The sequence below is a fragment of the Grampus griseus genome, assembly GCF_964374135.1.
Source record: "Grampus griseus genome assembly, chromosome: 6".
Classification (NCBI taxonomy): domain Eukaryota; kingdom Metazoa; phylum Chordata; class Mammalia; order Artiodactyla; family Delphinidae; genus Grampus; species Grampus griseus.
Window position 1 is genome coordinate 96,806,678 of NC_139000.1, and position 21,754 is coordinate 96,828,431.

At 38.7% G+C, this 21,754-nt stretch overlaps 1 protein-coding gene across 1 annotated transcript in view; it reads left to right on the forward strand.

Moving 5' to 3' along the window:
* The window catches only part of LPL (lipoprotein lipase), a gene marked incomplete at its 3' end in the record, with an annotated part of 29,647 nt that extends 27,476 nt beyond the window's left edge, over positions 1-2,171 (forward strand). Inside the window, exon 10 of the mRNA XM_082656192.1 lies at positions 188-2,171. Coding sequence (XP_082512318.1) covers position 188 — 1 coding nt within the window. The remainder of the gene's footprint in view (positions 1-187) is intronic.
* Between the last annotated feature and the right edge of the window lie 19,583 nt (positions 2,172-21,754).

Genomic DNA, 21,754 nt, shown 5'->3' on the forward strand with positions numbered 1-21,754 from the left:
GTATATATTAGAGTGTCTTTTATTGCTATGAGCCTGCCACTTCCTCTGATTCAGTTTATTCTCACAACCTTTGTTCTGAACTTCCAGGTGACTACTTTTTCACCATGAAGGTAGTGGGGGGAGGGGGGAAGGGTTATAAAACACTAAGCAGGTAATAAATTGCCGTTCTTCCTCTGTTTGCTCTCAGAAACTGGGGAAATCTACAGAAGAAAGAACAGCCTATGAATTCTATGAAGAATGAAGTAACTTTTACAAAAGATGCCCAGTGCTTTGGGTGGTTAAAGGTGGACTTTCCTGAGTATTAATCCCAGCTCTATAGCCTTGTTAGTTATTTTAGGAGACAGTCTCAAATACTGAAAACTGGCTAATTCAATTTGAGAAGTAGAGTGGCCAAATAGCACATCTTTCAACATTAAAAAATAGCAGATATGAAAAGCACTGCCTTCTGTCCTTTGAGAAAGAAATAAGAATTGTTTGGACTCATGGTAAAATAATCAGACCTCTTCATATAGTAAGTTTAGCCATAGCCTAAAATTGATTAGAACCTCGCATTTTAATTGGAATTCTGCATTTTCTAGACTGATAACCTTTTCAAAGTTTTCTCCAAGTCTAAATATAGAAAGTGATTTTTTGTGGCATGAGTCGGACCCATTTACTTCTCAGTCAAAATACCTACTTTCTTGGAATGATCCTCTTGCCATTGGGGTGTAGCCCAGGAGTTAACCAGGAACTAGTGACTTGGAGAGAGGAAAGAAGAATAGAGTTGATAAAGCACTAAAGCTTTAAATACTCCCTGCGGTTGGTTGCATCATAAAAAAGTTACAAATTAAAGGACATATAATATTGAGATCAATTAAATCTTAATAGGCTTTACTGTTTATGGCTTAGTCTTTCCCCTTCCTTTTCTTGCTTTGTCTCAAGATTATATTTTAACAAATTTCCCTGGATAGGCGTTTAAAATGAGCCTGTTATCATCAGCTTACACATAATTTTAACTACAGAGAAAGAAAATGAAACAATAATTTTATTATCAGATTTTCAAAATTATATTCATTGATTTGAAGTCCTGTAATATATGATAGTTACTATTTAATTTTAGGCTTATTTCAGCCATGCTTCAGTCAGACTTTGAGCATGTCTCTTTCTTCCCTAATTTTGATAAGAAAATATGTGTTCAAGGTCAAATTTTGCATCATGCAAACTCTTACAAATTTTAGACAAGGATTGTTTTTACTAAGTAAAGAAATAGAAGAGTTACAGGATATATTCATAGGCAGTGCTTAAAACCATCGTGGGCAGTTAAAAGGATCCTCCATTGTTATAATCACATGGAATATCATGAGAGTTGTTGTTGTTTTTAACAACTAGTCAAGAGTGAGTGAACAATTATTTATAAACTAGATCTCATATTTTCAGAATGCTTTTCTATATATTATTATAAAATGATAAAGAAGTCAAATATCTCAGAGGCTATTGCTGGGAATCCAAACTGTGAATGTGTGTGGGTGTCTGAACACATATTCACATATGAAGCCCCACATGTATGATTATTCCTCAGCGTGGCTTGGAAGGTAAATGATCAAGAGATGTATTGGAACATATTGGAGTAGAAATTGTTCCAGTGGTGCCAAAACTTAAGCCCTTCATCTGAGAAATATGGTTTTGCCTGTACAAAATAGGATGAATGTTGTGATTGACATCAGCCAGCTTGGAATGAATTCTCTCTAAAAATAAAATGTTGTGCGACATGTTGTTGGCATCACCCTTTATTGTTAATTCATTAATTCTCTGGATTTGGGTTTTGAGCAAGGGTGCATCAACTTTAGAAAATATGAATCAAATCAGTGTATGCCCCTGGGAACTCTGGCTTCTACAGACTTCACTATATATATCAGCAATGCTTTTGCTTTAAATGTTATTTATTAGCTGTAAATATATGTGTGTATGTGTAAAGGGAGTTTGTACATATTGGAAAGGTCGTTGTGGCTATCTGCATTTATAGCTGTTTGGTGCTAACTTTGTACATGTCTTTATCAGTGACAGTCTCACTGAGCAAACTTACTCTTATGAAGTAATACAATAAAATGGGCTTAACAAAACACAAAACTTACTTAACTATGTGAAGAAATGGAATCTGCTTTTAATAAAATTTATTAAATTTTATTACAATACTAAGTCATTACTTTGTATCATTTAAACCCCTCCAAAAAGAAATTTATTCTTAGGGCAGATTCATTAAGCAAATTTTTACTGAGTAATCCTATGTTTAGTAAAATATATAGCTTCTAAAAATTACAGTGCATATTATATTTTATTTTTTTATATTTACATGTGTACAAAGTCTTAGAGATCCTTTAAATTATAGAGAAAAATGATACAGAATTTTTCCTAAAAAAATACACAGAACTTTCCTTGCCTGCCAGATACTTTTTCACAAGTAAAATGTTAGATTAATATAAAAATATCTTTCACCATTTTCTGGAATAGTGTTTCTATTTCTGAGGTCTGACCATTAGCTACAAAGTCAGTGGCATTTGTGCAATAAAATGAATTATTTGGGATGAGAGGGTGCATTTTTAGACCTTTTCTTTGAATTGTCTTGATAATGAGAAAGAACAACATACAGGGTCTTCCCTGGTAGTCCAGTGGTTAAGACTTCACCTTCCAATGCAGGGAATGTGGATTTGATCCCTGGTCAGGGAGCTAAGATCCCACATGCCTCACAGCCAAAAAACCAAAACGTAAAACAGAAGCAATATTGTAACAAAATTCAGTAAAGACTTAAAAAAGAAGGGGACTTCCCTGGTGGCTCAGTGCTTAAGAATCTGCCTGCCAACGCAGGGGACATTGGTTCGAACCCTGGTCTGGGAAAATCCCACATGCCGTGGAGCAACTAAGCCCATGCACCACAACTACTGAGCCTGCACTGTAGCGCCCACGAGCCACAACTACTGAGCCCGTGTACCTAGAGCCCTTCCTCCTCAACAAGAGAAGCCACCGCAGTACGAAGCCCGCACACTGCAAAAAAGAGTAGCCCCCGCTTGCTGCAACTAGAGAAAGCCCGTGTGTGGCAATGAAGACCCAACACAGCCAAAAATAAATAAATAAATTAATTAATTAAAAAGAAAAAGAACAACCTATAGCCCATCCATGTAACTAAGTAAGGATTGGTTCTTAGAACAATCAGTACTTCTTAGTACTCCTGCATCAATTTCTAGAGCAGGGATTGCCCTTCTGGGACTCAGAATAGCTTGCAATTAGTTTGACTTCCTGGCCCACACGTTCTTCATTTAAAGAGTTATGGATTGGGCTTCCCTGGTGGCGCAGTGGTTGAGAGTCCACCTGCCGATGCAGGGGACACAGGTTCGTGCCCCGGTCTGGGAGGATCCCACATGCTGCGGAGCGGCTGGGCCCGTGAGCCATGGCCGTTGAGCCTGTGCGTCCAGAGCCTGTGCTCTGCAATGGGAAAGGCCACAACAGTGAGAGGTTCGCGTACCGCAAAGAAAAAAAAAAAGTGTTATGGATTATACATTTTGTTTTTCTAGTTAACTTAAACTAAAATAAGTATGGTTTTATAAAATCTGTAATGACCTCTTAAGAAATTTAGACAGTTAGTTACTAATGTTCTAGACACAGCCTCTTTTTTGTTCATTAGGGAAAGTCTTTTGGAACACAGAATTATTATATCTGAATGACACCATCCAATAAGGTATGCTTATCAGCTACTTCTGGGATAACCCAAGCTTCTAACCTACCTTATTAGCATTCAAACTGTGCCCACTTAACTTCAGAAATGCAGTATCTGTACCTGATTGTTCTCATTTCCACTCTTTAAGTGTCAAATGATTAAGGAATACAATCAATAATATTGTAGTAACTTTGTATGAGAACAGATGATTACTAGACTTATCACAGTTATCATTTCATAATGAACTCTGGAGTTCAGCTGAGGGTTCCCCTTGAGTCTTTGGCTGAGTACTGGTCATTGTGTATATATGTGTGTGTGGGAGTGGAGATAATGAACTACCAAAGGTTCAGGAAAGAACCATCCAAAAGGAGTAGAGAAAATAGTACCTATATAGTTCACACAGAAATAAAATAGTGCCTGTCTCCAATTTATAGACTAGAAAAACCTCATAATTAGTGAGGTATCAAGTAGAATACACAAAAGGACTTTGCCTTGGTAGTTCAACAAAAATAGCTCTAAAATAAACACTTCACTGGTCCTGTCAACACAGCTTAAAAGCAAGACCCAAAGGCTAAAATTGTTTCTAAGAACCTGCATCCCAGAACAAGGTTAAAGAATATTTATAAGAATTTTAAGCATCCACCAAGGCAAAATTCACAAATGTACCTGATCAAAATTATCAAGAATGCAAAAGGCAGAAAAACATGACCCGTAACTAAAAAGAAAAAAAAAAATAATCGAAACCAGCCCAGATGATAGAATCTATAGTTTAGGACATTAAAACAGTTATAGGGCTTCCCTGGTGGCACAGTTGTTGAGAGTCCACCTGCCGATGCAGGGGACACGGGTTGGTGCCCCGGTCTAGGAAGATACCACGTGCCGCGGAGCGGCTGGGCCCGTGAGCCATGGCCGCTGAGCCTGCACGTCCAGAGCCTGTGCTCCGCAACGGGAGAGGCCACAACAGTGAGAGGCACGCATACCGCAAAAAAATAAAAAACAACAAAACAAACAAAAAAACAGTTATAATGACTACATTTTATGTGTTCAAAGAGCTACAGGTAAGATTGAGTATGTTAAGTATAGAAACATGGAAGCTTCTTTTAAATAATCAAACGTCTAGGGATGAAAACTATAATGTTTGAGATGAAAAATAAACTGGATGGAATTAATGACAGCCTAAGCATTGCAGAAGAAGAGATTAAGGGATGGGAAGACATACTGTACAAAATGAAAAAGAGAGTAAAAAGTACCAAAAATTAAAGCAGAAGTGTCCTATTATATGTGTAATTGGTGACTTTGAATGAAAGCAGGGGTTCTTAAGGAACAGAAAAAAATATAAAATGAAAAAATGGTAGAACATTTTCAAATCTGATGAAAACTATAGATCCATAGATCCAAGAAATTTAATGGAACCCAGAACCCAGAAAAATGTAAAAGCAGCTAGAGAAAAAAGATTATATATGCACAGAGGGAGAAATATAAAGATGGAAGAATATTTCTTTTTGGAAAAAATGCATGAGAATACAAGTGAACAACGTCTTTAAGTACTCAGAAAAAAAACCTGTTGCTTAGAATTCTATACCCAGTAAAAATGTCTTTCAAAAACAAAAGTGGAGAAAAAAGAGTTTTTCAGACATACAAAAGTTAAAATAATTCATTAACAGCAGGTGCACACTACAAGAAATGTTAAAGAAATGTTAAATATTCCTTAGGTGGAAAGAAAATAGTACCAAATGGAAATAAGGATCTACACAACATAATGAAGACCACTAGAAATTGTAACTGTTTGGGTAAATAAATAAGATTTTTTTTCCTGTTATTTAAATGTATTTAAACAATCATCTGGTTAAATCAAAAGTAACAATAAAGAATTGTGGGTTTATCACATATGTAGAAATAAATAGTTGACAATAGTCCAGAGGCTGGGAGGGGAGAAATGAAAATATTCAATTGTAAGGCTATAATGCTATAAGTAAAGTTGTATCATATAACATCATTAGAACAAAAACTGTCATAAGTTAAAGGTTTACACCATGAATAGTAAAGCAAGGAATAAAGTTACAAAACAGCTAATAAACCAGAAAAGGGAGATAAAATGTTGTAATAAACTTAATCCAAAAGAAGAGAGAAAATGAAGAAAAGGGATACAAATAACATATGGGACAAAGAGAAAACAATTAGCAAGAGAATACATTTTAACTATGTCAAGAAAAACATTAACTGTAAATGTCATAATCACACCCCCCAATAAAAAGCAGACATCATCAGAGAGAATAATAACAATACTGAGCATCTAGAACACTCATACTTTACTAGTGGGAATGTAAATAGTATACTCACTTTGGAAAACAGTTTGGCAGATTCTTAAAATGTTAAACAAACATCTACCATATGATTCAGCCTATACATTCCTGGGTACTGACCAAAAATAAATGAGAGCATATGTCCATACAGACTTGTACATGAATGTTCATAACAGATATATTTGTAATCACTATAATCTGGAAACCACCCACATAACTATCAACGTGTGAATATATAAACATAGTGTGGACTACTGATACACCTAAGAACATGGATGAATCTCAAACTAATGATGCTGTGTGAAAGGACACACAAAATAAGAGTGCATAGTGTATTACTTCATTTACATAAAATTCTTGTAATTTAAAATTAATCTGGAATGACAGAAAGCAGATTAGTGACCGCCTGAAGAATGAAGGGAGGGAGGACTAGAGAGAGAGATTATAAAGGGACCTGAGTAAATATCTGGGGTTGTGGATATGTTCATTATCTTGACTTTGGTGATGGTCACACTATCACAACCCTTATTAAATTGTACACTTTAGAACTGTAGTTTATTAACGTCATTTATACTTCAATACTCTTGTCAAAAACAAAAGAGAAAAGAAGCTATATAATATTTACCCATGGACATATTAAAAGTCATTTTATTTCTTATAGAGATCCCCATACTCCTGGGGCCAAAGTGGTCTTTAACTGAAGAAGTCTTACAATGCTCTCTTTGCTCCAAGGATACTGTCCCCAATTCTTGCAACTTTAATGTAACAACTTGTCTTAGAGAGACCATCATGCCTTAATTCCATCATGCTCAGTAATTTTGTTTTCCTTGCTCACCAATGAATCTCAAGATTCTTAGGTTATTTATCATCTCCTGACTCTCATTCCCTCGTGACTCTGTATACACCCTAACCTAACTCTGTCTCCCACCCTTCTCCAACCCCACACACCCTTCCACAATTTCCAGTTCCCTGACCAAGGATTGAACCCATGCAGTGGAAGTGTGGAATCCTAACCACTGGGCCTCCAGGGAATTCCCCATCTTCTGGAATTCTTCATTCATCACTAGCAAAATCCATTGTATACACGTTCTTGTCTGAACATAATCTTTACCTTCTTTCTCTGAGATTGGCTGTCCCTTGAGAATACCTCTTTCCTGTAGCCTTCTTTAAGGGTAGATAGTTCTTTCCTCTTTTATCACTTGACCTGAGAGTGAGGTAGATATCCTTCTTGTTCCTCCTTGCCAATTTTATACCATTATCCCTTCCTTTTTCCTCAAACCCCAAGTTTGCTAAAGCTCATACCAACAAACTCATTATCTTCTATTTCTCTTTGTTGCAGATATCTACAACAAAATAGCTCTTTGTTCTTCCTAATCAGCATTTTAACACCTGGCTCACTCTCTCTCCCTCCAACACTAGTCCTATTATTATTCTTATTGATTTCAGTATCCACGCTATGGCAAATTTTATTTTCCAAAGATGGCTACAACAATATCTTCCATTCGACGTGTTCTTCTGCAATGTTACCTTGCCACCACTTTCAAGAGTTAGAATCTATTCCCCACACCCCCTTGAATCTGTGTGGGCCCTGAGATTGCTTCTACTAACACAATATGGTAGAAATAACACTGTGCCAGTTTGGGTGTAACCCTTCACTGGCTTTGTAGTTTCTGCTTCCTGCCTCCTGGAACACTCACTCTTGGGACACTTGCCTTTGGAACACAACACGTGTGATGTAAGAAGTCCAAGTTACATGGAGAGACCATATGTTGGCACTCTGGTCAACAGCCTAGCTGAGCTCCTGGCAAGCAGCCAGCGTCAACTGTCAGCCATGTGAATGAGCCATCTTGGATTTCCACACAGTTGAGTGTTTAGAAGACTGTAATCCCAGCTATTACCTGGAACTAACCACAGTACTGTGAGAGATAATACTTTGTTGGGACTTCCCTGCTGGCACAGTGGTTAAGAATCCACCACAGGTTCGAGCCCTGGTCCAGGAAGATCCCACATGCTGTGGAGCAACTAAGCCCGTGTGCCACAGCTACTGAGCCCGTGTGCCACAGCTACTGAAGCTGGTGTGCCTAGAGCCCCTGCTCCACAATAAAAGCCACCACAGATGAGAAGCCCGCACACCACAGCAAAGAGTAGCCCCCGCTCGCTGCAACTAGAGAAAGCCCATGCTCAGCAATGAAGACCCAACACAGCCAAAATAAAAAATAATAATACATTGTTTTATCTAAGTTTTGAGGAGATGTGTTATACAAAAATAGATAGCTGGGACATATACAGATGATGTTTCCAATATTATGGGCTCATAATTTCTTTACGTCCTCTCCTCCCATAATCTTGTCTCTCAATCTACTTTTACATAGACTTCCTGAGTTATATACTACATTATGTCATTACTAATAACTCATGAACTCCATTTCAATTTCTCTCCTCTTTGACCCCTACTACTGCCACTACTACTGGTTAATTAATTTAATCCAACAATTCCTCAAATGGCCTAGAACCTCCAATTCATTGATTTATCCATCTCTTGCTTCCTTACATATCCTCACTTTGATCCTTACTCAGCTTAGATTTCAAAGCCCAAGGTCATTATTACTCCACTGCCAAAACTCCCAAGGTCCTTGCTCCTCTCTCCCTGAATTGAACTTTCCAGGGCAAAACACAAACCTTGAACAAATCCAAATCATCACTTTCTCAATGACTGCATCTGAACAACAGAATGTGACTGGAAACACACCAATGCGTACACATGCACACACACACATCCTGCTGACTCTCTCACTTTAAATCTGTCAGCACCTCGTTCAGATGGTACCTTAGAACTGCCCAGCAATCCTCCTACATTTATAAACATTCTTTTACTCTCCCAGATGATTATTTCACCTCCAACTTCCGCTAACTCCTTATCACTCCTTAGTCTCAGAGGATGGCTTAGCTTCTGATTTTACTGAGAATGTAGAGGCAATCATAAAGAGAATGTCTATGTGCTCCACTCCTAAAGGTACCAACTTCCCTGCTCCATATACTATGCTTTCCCTTCAGATAAAAAAATGTTTTCCCTGTTCCTATCTAAGGCCAATTCCTGCACAGATTGATTGTACAGGAAAAGAAATTCCTTCTTTCCTACTCAGACATTGTTCTAAAGTTGTCCCTGTTCAATCCTGCCTCTCAATTTTTACTTCTGTTGGGGCCCAGGGTAGACCACCCTAAAATGTGCCTCAGTAGCATATTGCTTATTTTGAATTAAGTTACTTAAGAAATGGCCAATGGAAGAGTGACACTCTGACACTCTTTTCTGTATCCTCAAAAGCAGGAAATAAGTCACTCATGCAAAAGGCACTCTCCCTGCATCTGGAGGTATTAGGATACCCTTCTCACCAGAGATAGGAAATTCAGGCCAAGAAGCCAGTATAAACCTTTTACTTCTTAAATTTACTAGCCTAAGCCTAAATTCTGTTTAGATTCTTCACTAACTGAGTACTCCAAACCTAAGTTTCTTTGTCCTGTCAATTTTTCACCAGTTTATTGTTTCTTTGTCTAAAAGGTATAAAAGCTGTGGCCACTTCTTAGGTCCTAATTCTATGAGACTTCCATTTGCATGAATTAACATTTGGTTCTTTTTCTCCTGTTAATCTGTCTTGTGTCAGTTTTATTATTAGTCCTGCCACAAGAATTCAGGAGAGGTAGAGGGGGAAATTTCCCACTCCCCAACACTTTCTTAATGAATCACTCTATCAGCCTGCAAGCATGCTGTAATAGTTTCTACTTAAAAACAAAGCAAAAGCCTCTTGATTCCACATTCATTTCCAACTACCATTCCATTTATATGTTCTTTACAGCAAAATTGCCTGATGTGTCTCTACTCACTGTTTCTACTTTCCCTCTCCAATCTCAAAGTCTAATGAAGCTGTCACTTTCACTCTACCAAACTTACTTTTGTTAAGGTTATTGGCAACGACCATGATGCTAAACCCAATAGTCAATTCTCCTTTCTCCTCTTACTTGACTTCCTGGCATAATTTGATCCAGCTGGTTGCTCTTTCTTCATAACACTCCCATTGATCTCCAAAACTCCACCATTTGCTATCCTTCCCTCTGATTAGCTATTCCTTCTCAATTTCCTTTGTTAGTTTCTATTCATCTTCTTGACCTGTAAAAGTTTAATTGCCCCAGTGCTTAGTCTTTGACCCTGTCTTCAAGATGATTCTATTTAGTTCCATGGCTTTAAACACCATTTACCTGAATCAAAAATTTACATCTTCAGTCTGAACCTCTCTTCTAAATTCCAGACTTTTATATATCTAATTGCCTATTAAATAACTTCATGCAGAAATTCTGAGTTATAAAAATAAGTTCTAGAGATCTTCAAGATGGCAGAGGAGTAAGACATGGAGATCACCTTCCTCCCCACAAATACATCAGAAATACATCTACATGGGGAACAACTCCTACAGAACACCTACTGAACGCTGACAGAAGACCTCAGACTTCCTAAAAGGCAAGAAACTCCCCATGTACCTGGGTAGCACAAAAGAAAAAAGAAAACACAGAGACAAAAGAATAGGGACAGGACCTGAACCTCTGGGAGGGAGCTGTGAAGGAGGAAAAGTTTCCACACACTAGGAAGCCCCTTCACTGGTGGGGACGGGGGGGTGGGAGCTTCGGAGCCACAGAGGAGAGCACAGCAATAGGGGTGCAGAGGGAAAAGCGGAGAGATTCCCGCACAGTGGATCGGTGACGACCAGCTCTCACCAGCCTGAGAGGCTTGTCTGCTCACCCGCCGGGGCGGGCGGGGGCTGGGAGCTGAGGCTCGGGCTTTGGAGGTCAGATCCCAGTGAAAGGACTGGGGTTGGCTACGTGAACACAGCCTGAAGGGGCCTAGTACGCCATAGCTAGCAAGGAGAGAGTCCGGGAAAAAGTCTGCAACTGCCTAAGAGGCAAGAGACCATTGTTTCAGGGTGCGTGAGGAGAGGAGATTCAGAGCACCGCCTAAACAAGGTCCAGAGACGTCCATGAGCCGCGGCTATCAGCGAGGACCCCAGAGACGGGCATGAGACGCCAAGGCTGCAGCTGCCGCCACCAAGAAGCCTGTGTGCGAGCACAGGTGACTCTCCACACCTCCCCTCCCGGGAACCTGTGCAGCTCGCCACTGCCAGGGTCCCGGGATCCAGGGACAACTTCCCCAGGAGGACACTCTTCACGCCTCAGGCTGTTGCAACGTCATACCGGCCTCTGCCGCTGCAGGATCAGTCCCGCATCCTGTACCCCTCCCTCCCCCTGGCCTGAGTGAGCCAGAGCTCCCTAATTAGCTGTTACTTTAACCCCATCCTGTCCGAAGAAAAGACGCCCTCAGGCGACCTACACCCAGAGGCGGGCTGAATCCAAAGCTGAAGCCCAGGAGCTGTGCAAACAAAGAGAAAGGGAAATTTCTTCCAGCAGCCTCAGAAGCAGCGGATTAAATCCCCACAATCAGCTTGATGTACCCTGGCTCTCTGGAATACATGAATAGACAATGAATCATCCCCAGATGGGGAGCAACTGTACACTTGGGGTTTGCTTTCTGCATCTAATTTGTTTCTGGTTTTATGTTTATCTTAGTTTAGGATTTAGAGTTTATAATCATTGGTAGATTTGTTTATTGATTTGGTGGCTCTCTTCCTTTTTTTATATATATAGATATACATATATTTTTTTGTTTATCTCTTTTTGTGAGTTTGTATGTGTATGCTTCTTTGTGTGATTTTGTCTGTATATCTTTGCTTTTACCATTTGTCCTAGGGTTATGTCTGTCCATTTTTTCTTTGTTTGTTTTTTTTTTTTTTTTTTTTTTTTGTGGTGCACGGGCCTCTCACTGTTGTGGCCTCTCCCGTTGCAGAGCACAGGCTCCGGAAGCGCAGACTCAATGGCCATGGATCACGGGCCTAGTGCTTCGCGGCATGTAGGACCTTCCCAGACCAGGGCACGAACCCGTGTCCCCTGCATCGGCAGGAGGACTCTCAACCACTGCGCCACCAGGGAAGCCCTGTGTTTTTTTTTTTATAGTTTTTAGTGCTTGTTATCATTGGTGGATTTAGTTTTTGGTTTGGCTGCTTTCTTCTCTCCTTCTTTAGTTTTTCTTAATTACTTTTTTATTTTTTAATAACTCTTTTAATTTTTATTTTAATAACTTTTCTTCCTCCCTTTCTTTCTTTCTTTCTTTCTTTCTTTCTTTCTTTCTTTCTTTCTTTCTTTCTTTCTTTCTTTCTTTCTTTCTTTCTCCCTCCCTTTTCTTCTGAGCTGTGTGGTGGACAGGGTCTTCATGCTGCAGCCAGGTGTCAGGCCTTTGCCTCTGAAGCGGGGGAGCTGAGTTCAGGACATTGGACACCAGAGTCCTCCAGGTTCCATGTAATATCAGACAGCAAAAGCTCTCCTAGAGATCTCCATGTCAACCCTAAGACCCAGCTCCACTCAACGACCAGCAAGCTACAGTGCTGGAAACCCTATGCCAAACAACTAGCAAGACAGGAACACAACCCCACCCATTAGCAGAGAGGCTGCCTAAAATCATAATGTAACAGACAGCCCAAAACACACCACCAGACATGGTCCTGCCCACCAGAAAGACAAGACCCAGCCTCATCCACCAGAACACAGGCACTAGTCCCCTCCACCAGGAAGCCTACACAACCCATTGAACCAACCTTAGCCACTGTGGGCAGACAACAAAAACAATGGGAACTACGAACCTGCAGCCTGTGAAAAGGAGACCCCAAACACAGTAAGTTAAGCAAAATGAAAAGACAGAGAAACACAGCAGATGAAGGAGCAAGGTAAAAACCCACCAGAACAAAGAGATGAAGAGGAAATAGGCGGTCACCCTGAAAAAGAATTCAGTGATGATAATAAGGATGATCCAAAATTTTGGAAATAGATGGAGAAAATACAAGAAACGTTTAACAAGGACCTAGAAGAACTAAAGAGCAAACAAACAGTGATGAACAACAGAATAAATGAAATTAAAAATTCCCTAGAAGGAATCAATAGCTGAATAACAGAGGCAGCAGAAGGGATAAGTGAGCTGGAAGATAAAGTAGTGGAAATAACTACTGCAGAGCAGAATAAAGACAAAAGAATGAAAAGAATTGAGGACAGTCTCAGAGACCTCTGGGACAACATTAAACACACCAACACTTGAATTATAGGAGTCCCAGAGAAGAAGAGAAAAAGAAAGGGACTGAGAAAATATCTGAAGAGATTATAGTTGAAAACTTCCCTAATATGGGAAAGGAGAGAGTCAATCAAGTCCAGGAAGCACAGAAAGTCCCATACAGGATAAAAGCAAGGAGAAACATGCCAAGACACAAACTAATCAAACTATCAAAAATTAAATACAAGGAAAAAATATCAAAAGCAGCAAGGGAAAAACAACAAATAACATACAAGGGAATACCCATAAGGTTAACATCTGATCTTTCAGCAGAAACTCCGCAAGCCAGAAGGGAGTGGCAGGACATATTTAAAGAGATGAACAGGAAAATTCTACAACCAAGATTACTCTATGCAGCAAGGATCTCATTCAGATTTGATGGAGAAATTAAAAGCTTTACAGACAAGCAAAAGCTAAGAGAATTCAGCACCACCAAACCAGATTTACCACAAATGCTAAAGGAACTCCTCTAGGCAGGAAACACAAGAGAAGGAAAAGACCTACAATAACAAACTCAAAACAATTAAGAAAATGGTAATAGGAACATACATATCAATAACTACCTTAAATGTAAATGGATTAAATGCTCCAACCAAAGGACCTAGACTGCTGAATGCATGCAAAAACAAGACCCATCTATATGCTGTCTACAAGACACCCACTTCAGACCTAGGGACACATACAGACTGAAAGTGAGAGGATGGAAAAAGATATTCCATGCAAATGTAAATCAAAAGAAAGCTGGAGTAGCAATTCTCATATCAGACAAAATAGACTTTATAAAATAAAGACTACTACAAGAGACAAAGAAGGATACTACATAATGATCAAGGGATCAATCCAAGGAGAAGATACAACAATTGAAAATATTTATGCACCCAACATAGGAGCACCTCAATATATAAGGCAAATGCTAACAGCCATTAAAGGGGAAATCAACAGTAACATAATCACAATAGGGCACTTTAACACCCCACTTTTACCAATGGACAGATCATCCAAAATGAAAATAAATAAGGAAACATAAACTTTAAATGATACATTAAATAAGATGGACTTAATTGATATTTATAGGACATTCCATCCAAAAACAACACAATACACATTCTTCTTAAATGCTCATGAAACATTCTCCAGGATAGATCATATCTTGGCTCACAAATCAAGCCTTGGTAAATTTAAGAAAATTGAAATTGTATCAAGTATCTTTTCTGACCACAATGCTATGAGACTAGATATCAATTACAGGAAAATATCTGTAAAAAATACAAATACATGGAGGCTAAACAATACACAACTTAATAGCCAAGAGGTTACTGAGGAAATCAAGGAGGAAATAAAAAAATACCTAGAAACAAATGATAATGGAGACACGACGACCCAAAACCTATGGGATGCAGCAAAAGCAGTTCTAAGAGGGAAGTTTATAGCAATACAATCCTACTTTAAGAAACAGGAAACATCTCGAATAAACAACCTAACCTTGCACCTAAAGCAATTAAAGAAAGAAGAACAAAAAAACCCCAAAGTTAGCAGAAGGAAAGAAATCATAAAAATCAGATCAGAAATAAATGAAAAAGAAATGAAGGAAACAATAGCAAAGATCAATAAAACTAAACGCTGGTTCTTTGAGAAGATAAACAAAATTGATGAACCATTAGCCAGACTTCTCAAGAAAAAAAGGGAGAAGACTCAAATCCATAGAATTAGAAATGAAAAGGGAGAAGTAACAACTGACACTGCAGAAATACAAAAGATCATGAGAGAGTACTACAAGCAGCTCTAGGCCAATAAAATGGACAACCTGGAATAAATGGACAAAGTCTTAGAAAAGCACAATATTCCAAGACTGAACCTGGAAGAAATAGAAAACATAAACAGAACAATCACAAGCACTGAAATTGAAACTGTGATTAAAAATCTGCCAAGGAAGAAAATCCTAGGACCAGATGGCTTCACAGGTGAATTCTATCAAACATTTAGAGAAGAGCTAACACCTATCCTTCTCAAACTCTTACAAAGTATAGCAGAGGGAGGAACATTCCCAAACATATTCTACGAGGCCACCATCACCCTGATACCAAAACCAGACAAAGATGTGACAACAAAAGAAAACTACAGTCTAATATCGCTGATCAACATTGATGCAAAAATCCTCAACAAAATACTAGCAAACAGAATCCAACAGCACATTGAATAGATCATACACCATGATCAAGTAGGGTTTATCCCAGGAATGCAAGGATTCTTCAATACATACAAACCAATCAATGTGATGCACAATATTAAAAAATTGAAGGTGAAAAACCATATGACCATGTCAACAGATGCAGAAAAAGCTTTCAACAAAATTCAACACCGATTTATGATGAAAATTCTCCAGAAAGTAGGCATAGAGAGAACTTACCTCAACATAATAAATGTCATATATGACAAACCCATAGCCAACATCATTCTCAATGGTGAACAACTGAAACCATTTCCTCTAAGATCAGGAACAAGACAAGGTTGCCCACTTTCACCACTATTATTCAACCTAGTTTTGGAAGTATTAGCCACAGGAATCAGAGAAGAAAAAGAAATAAAAGGAATCCAAATCAGAAAAGAAGAAGTAAAACGGTAACTGTTTGCACATGACATGATAGTATACATAGAGAATCCTAAAGATGCTACCAGAAAACTACTAGAGCTAATCAATGAATTTGGTAAAGTAGCAGGATAGAGAATTAATGCACAGAAATCTCTTGCATTCCTATACACCAATGATGAAAAATCTGAAAGAGAAATTAAGGAAACAGTCCCATTTACCAATGCAACAAATAGAACAAAATACCTAGGAGTATACCTACCTATGGAGACAAAAGACCTGTCTGCAGAAAACTATAAGACACTGATGAAAGAAATTAAACATGATACAAACAGATGGAGAGATATACCATGTTCTTGGATTGGAAGAATCAACATTGTGAAAATGACTCTACTACCCAAAGCAATCTATAGATTCAATGTAATGCCTATCAAAGTACCAATGGCATTTTTCACAGAACTAGAGCAAAAAATTTCACAATTTGTATGGAAACACAAAAGACCCTGAATAGCCAAAGCAATCCTGAGAGAGAAAAACGGAGCTGGAGGAATCAGGCTCCAAGACTTCAGACTATACTACAAATCTACAGTAATCAAGGCAGTATGGTACTGGTACAAAAACAGAAATATAGATCAATGGAACAGGATAGGAAGCCCAGAGATAAACCCACACACAAATGGTCACTTTGTCTTTGATAAAGGAGGCAAGAGTATACAATGGAGGAAAGACAGACTCTTAAATAAGTGGTGCTGAGAAAACTGGACAGCTACATGTAAAAGATGAAATTAGAACACTCCCTAATACCATATACAAAAATAAACTCAAAATGGATGAAAAACCTAAATGTAAGTCCAGACACTATAAAACTCTTAGAGGAAAACATAGGCAGAGCACTGTATGACATGAATCACATCACGATCCTTTTTGAACCATCTCCTAAAGAAATGGAAACAAAAAAAAAAATTAACAAATGGGATCTAATGAAACTTAAAAGCTTTTGCACAGCAATGGAAACCACAAACAAGACAAAAAGACACCCCTCAGAATGGGAGAAAATATTTGCAAATGAAGCAACTGACAAAGGATTAATCTCCAAAATATACAAGCAGCTCATGAAGCTCAATATCAAAAAAACACAACCCAATCCAAAAACGGTCAGAAGACCTAAATAGACATTTCTCCAAAGAAAATATTGCCAACAAACACATGAAAGGACGTTCAACATCACTAATCATTAGAATGATGCAAACCAAAACTGCAATGAGGTATCACCTCACACCAGTCAGAATAGTCATCATCAAAAAATCTACAAACAATAAATGCTGGAGAGGGTGTGGAGAAACGGGAACCCTCTTCTACTGTTGGTGGGAATGTAAATTGATACAGCCACTATGGAGAACAGTATAGAGGTTCCTCAAAAAACTAAAAATAGAACTACCATAGGACCCAGCAATCCCACTTCTTGGCATATACCCTGAGAAAACCGTAACTCAAAAACAGTCATGTACCACAATGTTCATTGCAGCTCTGTTTACAATAGCTAGGATATGGAATCAACCTAAGTGTCCATCGACAGATGAATGGATAAAGAACATGTGGCACATATATACAATGGAATATGACTCAGCCATAAAAGGAAACGAAATTGAGTTATTTGTAGTGAGGTGGATGGACCTAGAGTCTGTCATATAGAGTGAAGTAAGTCAGAAAGAGAAAAACAAATACTGTATGCTAACACATATATATGGAATCTAAAAACAAGAGAAAAATGGTTCTGAACAACCTAGGGGCAGGACAGGAATAAAGACGCAGACCTAGAGAATGGACTTGAGGACACGGGGAGTGGGAAGGGTAAGATTGGATGAAGTGAGAGAGTGGCATAGACATATATACACTACCAAGTGTAAAATAGATAGCTAGTGGGAAGCAGCCACATAGCACAGGGAGATCAGCTCGGTGCTTTGTGACTACCTAGAGGGGTGGGATAAGGAGGGTGGGAGGGAGGGAGACTCAAGAGGGAAGAGATATGGGGATATATGTATATGTATAGCTGATTCAATTTGTTATGAAGCAGAAACTAACACACCATTGCTAAGCAATTATACTCCAATAAAGATGTTTAAAAAAAAGAAGTTCTAGGGAATTCCCTGGTGGTCCAGTTGTTAGGACTCAGCTCTTTCACCTCTTGGGCCCGTGTTCAATCCCTTATCAGGGAACTAGATCCCGCAAGCAGCCTGGTGTGCCCTCCCGCAAAAAAAAAACATTCAAAAGATCTAATATACAGCATGTTGACCATAGTTAATAACATGGTATTTTATAATTGAAAGTTGCTGAGAGTAGATCTTAGGTAGTCTCAAAACATGCACACACATGCGCACACACACACTAGTTAACTATGTTGCCTGTGTGTGGTGATGAATGTGTTAATTATCTTGATCTTGGTAATCATTCTACAATGTATATGTATATCAAATCATCATATTGTACACTTTAAATACATACAATTTGTCAATTATTTCTCAATAAAGTTAAAAAATAAATAAATATCTCCACTTGGCTTTCTAATAGGCATTTAGAATCTAACATGTGAAAAACAACTATTGGGAGCCTGTGCTCCACAACGGGAGAGGCTACAGCAGTGAGAGGCCCGCGTACCGAAAAATAAATAAATAAATAAATAAACAAAAAAACAACTATTGATCTTAAAACCTAGTATTTCCCCAATTTTCTCCACCCAGTTGATGTCAACTTTTTCCATTTTCTCTGGAATTTATCTTTCAATCCTTCCTTTCTTCCACCAGGCATAGTCAATCAATCAAGAAATCCTAAAAGCTCTGCTTCAAAATATATGCAGAATCCGACCATTTTTTTACTCTCTTTGATGCTACCATCATCAAGTCTTACATGGATTATTACAATAATCTTCCCTTCCTCTCTCTATTTCCCTTTTTACCCATTAGTCTACTAATAATATAACAGCCAGGTAAAATTTCTAAGATACAACATAACATCCCATTCCTCTACTCAAAACTTAATCTCTCTGGCTAACAACAAAACTGTAAGTTACTACTTTCATATGTAAGCTTGTGTGTGTGTGAGTATATGCATGCAGGGGTGTATATGAATGTGTATGCACATTGGTGTTGTCCACTCTGTCTTGCATTTAGTCCATTTCTAGTTAATTTTTATATATAATGCAAGCTAGGGATAGAGCTGTTTTTTCTTTTGTTGATATGGTGGTGGTGGTAGTTGTGATAACAATTGTTTGCTTCTTTTTACCATAGTCAAATTGTTTCAGCACTATTTGTTAAAAAGACTATCCCTTTTCTGGGACTTCCCTGGTGGTCCATTGGTTAAGACTCTGCGCTTCCACTGCAGTGGGCACGGGTCCCTGGTCAGGGATCTATCCCGCAATGACCCACAGCACAGCCACAAAACAAACAAACAAACAAACAAACAAAAAAACTATCGTTTTTCCATTGAATCACATTGGCAACTCTATTCTCTGATCCTCATAGATCAGTTACTCATAATGATTGACTTTTTAGCAAATTTGGTCTCTGAACAGACTTAACTCAGAAAGCCTGCTCTAAAGTTCTAGTAAGGGGAGCTCCCTATTTTATCCTGGCTCACATCCTTTACCTTCTCATCCAGGCTTCCAGACCTAAAATGGAAATCTACATGAGAAACCGATAGCTAGTGGGAAGCAGCCGCAAAGCACAGGGAGATCAGCTCGGTGCTTTGTGACCACCTAGAGGGGTGGGATAGGGAGGGTGGGAGGGAGGGAGATGCAAGAGGGAAGAGATATGGGGATATAGGTATATGTACAGCTGATTCACTTTGTTATAAAGCAGAAAATAACACACCATTGTAAAGCAATTATACTCCAATAAAGATGTTGGAAAATAAAAGAGAGAGAGAAAAAAAAAAAAAGAGAAACGAGATTAAAGAAATACTTAGACTAAGTTACTGCTCTGACTCCCTCATTCCTCTGACAGGGTCCCAACACGTCTAGAGTGTTTTTCAGTCTTAGAAATCTCTCAGTTGCTAACCTGAGACAATTCCTCTTTATCCAAAGGTGAAACACAAAGATTTCACAATCCAAATGAAACTCACTCTTAGGACACAACAGAAGAAATTTCTAAAGGGGAAAGATCAATAATAAGATCTGCAAAATTTGGCCATATAAGCCAAAGATGGTGAAACTTTCCTTAAAGTCTTTGTGTTCCCAGAAGGGACGACCATAGCAGCAGAGATTATGTCATGGATGAGTCACTGAGGGTTGACACCTGAGATCGAGGCTGTGGTTCCAGGCCCTCACATGCATCTTCTTTTCTAATCCTTGTAATAATTCTATGGGTTTGGCATCATTGTTTCATTATAGATGAACAAAAGTTATGTGCAAAGTCCAGGCTTATATCACCAGAATGTGACTTCCTGGAGATGCAATCCCAAGACCATCTCCTGAGTCAGACTGAGCTAAATTAAAACTCAGAGTCCTTTAAGCCCATTGATGGTGATCTAGTGATCTAAATTGCAAGTCAATGGGAGTGGGATAAGTAGAGCAACAATAAATCATCATACTCCCTATACTTCTCCAATTCAACCAATTTATTCTTCATTCATCTAAAATGGAAGCTCTGCCTCAGACAGCATGGCCTCTACTCTTTCCCCAAATAAAGATTTTTACTCTGACCTCTACATTTTTGCTCATGTGGTCTTCCCTGCCTAGAATAACCACCCTATCTTCTCTATACCTTTAATGACTATATTCACTGTTCTGAACTCCCTTCCTCCACCCCTCTTCTTTCACTGCTGTATGACCAGTAGGATATGTCAGCACAGTAGTAGCATGTATTTGCTCAGATGTTGCTTTAATAAATAATAGCTGTCATTTTCTCTGCATCAACTCTGTGCCAGGCACTGTGTTAGGCATTTGTTTATATTTACATTTGCTATATTCTCCCCACAGCCCACTAGGAATGGTATTTTTATCTTCTCTTTATTGATGAATGAATTGAGGTGCAGAGAAATTAAGTAGCTTGGAAATTAAAGACTCATAGCTAGTAAGTAGAAGAGTGGGCATTCAAACCCATATCTAACTTCAAAGTCATTTTTCCTCTAAGTTTTAAGCCTGTACATATCAGGAGCACTTGTAGATGGCTCACCAGAAATTTGTTGGCAGGAAAATATTCTTCTAAATCTTCTTCTAAGTACAAAAGAACAATCCGCGCACAAGGGGCCAGGATGGAGAAGAGAGAAAACTTTGAGTTCTCCCCTGTGCCTGTTTCTCTTATTGTCACAGCTTCTATGGAGAAATGCCTGAGACTTAGGGAGAAGGGACCAATCTGTGGATGGCTAGATTTAACATCCATGGCCTGGGGTCTGGTGGCAGCTTTGATCCTGGTGGCAGCTTTGATCCATCATTTTCCCAGCAATGTATTAATGCATTGGGTCTCTTGTGGTTTTTGTAAGCTGCTCTGGCTTCACTGGGGACTCAGTCAGAAAACCTTGACATCTCTGGCACTTAATGCATTGGCAGTAGGTTGTGACAAGTAATATTATTAACAGCTGGAGGGACAGAGGAAGAAAAGTATAGGGTCAATTCAAATCAACAAGTTTTATTAGGCATCTACTACATGCAGGCATTTTGTAATATGCTAGGGTCAAGGTACTTACGGCCTGTTTGAGCAGGCATATGGGAGTAGATAGGAAAATCTCTGCGTGACATGGATCTTTATATGTTTTACGTACTCAGAAGTGAATGCCTTTTTGTAATTTATTTACCAAAGTGGGCATCTTTGGGTAATTCATGCAAAGACACTATACATGCAAACACTGACTTTACTTATTGCCCTGCTCCTCACTAAAATTAGTTAGAAAAGGTTTAAAGATGCTGTAAGCACCTAAATATGAAGTAGGGGGCTGGAAAAATACTGCTATGGTATATTGTGCTTTGGCTCTGTATTGCCTCCACC